The sequence below is a fragment of the Hipposideros armiger genome, unplaced genomic scaffold (assembly GCF_001890085.2).
Source record: "Hipposideros armiger isolate ML-2016 unplaced genomic scaffold, ASM189008v1 scaffold_477, whole genome shotgun sequence".
Classification (NCBI taxonomy): Eukaryota; Metazoa; Chordata; class Mammalia; order Chiroptera; family Hipposideridae; genus Hipposideros; species Hipposideros armiger.
In genome coordinates this window covers 9,104-13,314 of record NW_017731827.1, presented here as the reverse complement: position 1 = coordinate 13,314, position 4,211 = coordinate 9,104, and the positions used below count along the sequence as shown (strand labels likewise).

The 4,211-nt window shown below is 53.7% G+C and overlaps 1 protein-coding gene across 3 annotated transcripts in view; it reads right to left on the bottom strand.

Moving 5' to 3' along the window:
- Positions 1 to 2,917, bottom strand: part of SLC66A1 (solute carrier family 66 member 1) — an 11,406-nt gene extending 8,489 nt beyond the window's left edge. Inside the window, exons 1-2 of one of the 3 annotated variants that reach the window (XM_019666742.1) lie at positions 1,348 to 2,917; positions 273 to 488 (exon numbers count right to left, since the gene is read on the bottom strand). In XM_019666742.1, coding sequence (XP_019522287.1) covers positions 273 to 436 — 164 coding nt within the window. In that variant the 5' untranslated portion in view covers positions 437 to 488; positions 1,348 to 2,917. Of the gene's footprint in view, positions 1 to 272; positions 489 to 1,347 lie in introns of those variants that run through there. The other 2 variants (XM_019666744.1, XM_019666745.1) reach the window with 2 other exon arrangements.
- Positions 2,918 to 4,211: the final 1,294 nt, after the last annotated feature.

Here is a 4,211-nt window from a genome sequence, read left to right as displayed (position 1 = left end):
GTTGTGTGCTTAGAACTGAGCCAGGTACATAGTGGGAACTCAACAAACAGTAGCAAGTGTTGTTACTGTGCGTCAGCTTCGTCCAGCACAGGGCCAGGCCTGGGGTGGGGTCCGGTGCAGGGCCCTCCCCCGCAGGTTGGAAGTCAGCGAGTAGGTGGTGGAGAGAGCACGCTCGGCTTTGAGTCTGGACAGGCCCCTCTTCCTGCAGTCCCTGGGGCCGCTGCCCCACTCCTGCCACCCTGCCCTGGTTCTGCCACCCTGGCACTACTCACGGGAAGGTGGACGCAGCGAAGCAGAGAATGGAGATCAAGCCCAGGCCCACGCTGGCCTCGTCCCAGCCGTCCTGGGCACATTCACCAAACACGTCCCATATCCACTGGCGGGAGCCATTGGGGCAGCTGGAGAAGTTGCTGGAGCCCAGTTTCTTCCAGACCATGGCTGTGGAGGGAGGGTGGGCGCGCGCTGGTGCGCTGAGGTAGGTGAGGACTCTATAGGGAGAAAAAAAGGGGGTCTTCAGCTTTGGGGGGTCTGGGTCCTAGTCGCAGTGCCCCCAACCTAAGCTCACCCCCAGCCTTAGCATCTGTCACTGACTGAGCCGCTGAACCAAAGGACCCAATCAGCCTCGAGTACAGAGATGAAAGCAAACCCATGCCAACCACATGTGCGGGGAGCTGGCTCTGCAGTCAGGGACCGGTGCCTTCACATCCAGTCTAACCCGTTAACGCTGCGACTCTGGGCAAGTGACTCGGCTTCTCTGTGCCTCAGTTCCCTCGTCTGTTAAACTGGGGCTGATAACAGTTGTGAGGGTCAAGTGAGTTCATAAATATAGTGCAGAGAACTGAGCACTCAAACATGTCACCTTTGTTATAACTCTTGAACGTTCATCGTCTCCAGTCTCCTGCTATTGTAAATTACGCCGTGAGGGTCTGCTGAGACCATGCCCGTAATGTATATTATCTCATTTAAAGCAGGCCTGTCACCCGACATCAGTCTGTGGACCAGAAAAGGGTTCTATGGACAGTAACCTCACAGGGTGACCTGATCATAAATTCCTAACTGGGCAGGCAGGTCACGGTGGGTAGTCACAGACAGGCATGTAATGCTTTTAGTGAAAGATTTTAAGCCAGTCCTGTCCATTGTTCTTGTGCATCTAGTTAACACGCCTTTGAAATACCAGAAGTAAAACCCCTTGAAGGCATAACCACCCATAAGAATGCACATAATCTTGTAACTGGATTCTGCCTTGCTTTCTCCCACCCTCCTGTAACCTTTCTTCCTCCCTCCCTCCCTCCCTCTCCTCAATTTCAAATGCATAAAAGAAGCTGTAAAACTCTTATTCTACGTAACATTTGAGATCTTGCTCCTTGGCAAATGTCATCAGTTTGGCTCGAATAAACTCATAAAACTTCTCTACAGGTTTGGACGTTTCTTCTGTCAACAGGTCAGCTGAGGCAGGTGGAGGATAAGGACCAGGTGAATCCCCGGGGAGGGCAGAGGCTGGAATTCAAGCTTGGTGTGCTCAAGACATATTCTGTCAGGAGCTCACCTGTGTGGGGTACCTTCTGGCAAGGAGTGCAGAACCAGTTCCCCATTCTCACCACTGCCAAAGCCCAAAGGTGGCTGATGGCACAGCCGGACAGGGATGCCTCTCCCGGCGCCCAGGCACCCTCCACAGTGACGAGAGCAGCCACTGCTTGTGTGACGACCCAAGAGAAGGGAAAGTGGGGCCCGCTGTTGTCACCTCTACCAGGCGAGGATCATCACAGCCCGATTACCGAGCTCTTTGACAGCTCTGTGCTATGTACCCTGCATGCGTTTATGCATTTTATCTTTACTTCAACTCTATGAAGTAGGAGCGACTGACATATCTGAGGAACCAGGGAAGTGACTTGCCAGGGCCACCCAGCCAGGATGTGGCAGAGCCAAGAGCCAAAGCCAGAACCAGGACCCAAACCCCTGCTCATGGCCACCACACCACACTGCATCAGGCCCTTCTGTCCCTGGGTGTGGCAGGACACTCCTGTGGTCTAGCATTGCTGCATTGCTGCTGGCTCAGCCAGAAGGCAGGCTTCCCCTTTCCTCACGTGCTCAGAGGGGGTTTCCTCACTCAGATTGAGGCTCTCTTCAGCTACCTTCAGTTCCTGCTCCTGTCAGGAGGTCCCGGATCTTCATAAAGCAACGTCCAGTGCCATAGACTAAATGTTATGTCTTTCCAAAATTCGTATGTTGCAACCTAACCCCCAATGTGATGGTATCAGGGGGTGGAGGCCTTTGGGAGATGCTCAGGTCAGGAGGGCGGAGCTCTTATGAATGGGATTAGTGCCCTTGTAAGAAGAGACACTGAGAGAGAGCTTGCTTCCTCCTCCCTCTTTCTCCCATGTGAGGACACAGCGAGAAGACAGCCATCTTTGAACAGGAAACAGACCTTCACCAGCTACTGACTCTGCCACTGATTTGATCTTGGATTTTCCAGCCTCCAGAACTATGAGAAATAACTCTGTGTTGTTTACAAGCCACCCAGTCTATGGTGTTCTGTTATGGCAGCCCTCAAGGACTAAGTCACCCTGGCTGGATCCTTGGAACTGCTGAGGTCACAGTGCCTGGGAGGGTCAGGGAAGGGAAAGAGGAGAGTCAACTTTTTTTCTCAGGAAGCTCTAGGCTCTCAGTCCTAATATGACTAGCAGTGGACAGAGGCCCTAGAGTGGGGGACAAGGGCGCCCCAGGTCAGTCTGCCTGGTTCACAGCACCATCTCCAGGGCCCAGCAAGGGTGGCTAAAAGCTTCTTCCTGTAGCCTGGTGACCCGCCTTGATGACCTTTAGCACAGCTGCTGTTGGACCTGTTTACCTAATGTCTTGACACCAGCACCTACAAGGCCACCGCAGCTTAACATACAGTCCATGTAAGAACTGTGTCTTTGCCATGCCAAGGGATTTCCAATCAAGTCCTTCTGGTCCCCAGCCACCCCTGAATTGGACTGCCTCCCCCACCCTCCTCTTAACAGATTCCAAATGTGCCACTACAGTTCATCACATGTTAGCACAATGCCATCCTTGTCGCTTCCCTGTGAGGTGGGGAATACCGTCCCCGTTTTACAGATAGGATTGAGTGGTTTTAGACAAACAAGTAACCTGTCTGAGCTTGTCCAGGAAACGAGGATCCTGTCCCTCACTCCTGGGGTGGTTGTGCAGGTAAAATGCAGAAAGCTCTAAGTCCAGCGGCTGCCGGTCATGGTAGCGACTGTTTGGTGGATGAGAGTCCGATATCAGCCACCCTGAGGCCACTCTCTCACTTCCACCAGGTTACGGAAGTGGACAAATGCCCAGCAAGGGAGGAGGGTGCCTTGAGGAATGTGCCTTGGCTTAAAGGGCCCAGGGCACCAGGTGGGCACCCTGTTGTGCAGCTTGGGCTTCAGGACACTCTGAGACACACCTGAGCCCTGAACAGAAGAAGCCTTTTTCTCTGAGGGCCGCTGTGCACAGGGCCCGACACCCATAGGTTCTGAACCAAGTAGGGAACTGGCCTGGGCCCCAAGCCTGGCTTCTGGGAATGAGCCCCACTCCTGGTCAAACAGCAGCAAGCGAATGGATGTCCAGGGTTACAACACAGCTTGCCCACATTTGTAGGTCTGACAAGGACCATAACAGGGATGCCTCGCAATCATGGAGGGCACATGTTCAAAATTTAGGATCAGTGCGTCTGGGTTGGGGATCTGGGACCTTGGGTTTAAGAAGCTCCTCCAGCTTATGGTGTAGGTGGCCCCACTTTGACAAAGGCTGAGCTGGAGGAGGCATCTCCTGCCACACCCAAGCTCCCTCTCCCGGATCGCAAGCTGAGTCAGGGAGATGCTTCCCACTGAAGCAGGTCAAATGGCCTTCATCTACCAGATCAAGTCCACAACACTTGAGGCAAAGCACCAAGGTCCTCCAAGAACTGCCCTCCCCATCTCATCTCCTGTCTGTACCCAGGTCTTCAATGGTCACTCTCAGGCACCAGGCTTCTTTCTGCACATGCTGTCTCTTCCCCTAGGTGTGTCCTTCTCCTCCTGGAGGGCCTGGCAGAGCTACTAAGATCTAGTTGTAAGTTGCCCTCTCAAAGAGGGCTTGCAAGAGCTGGCTGGACAGCACCTGTCACCTCTCCCCTCCCCTTGTCCACATGCCTCATCACACCCCTCAGTGATCACTGCTCTTAAAGCCCACTTCTTCCCGTGTCA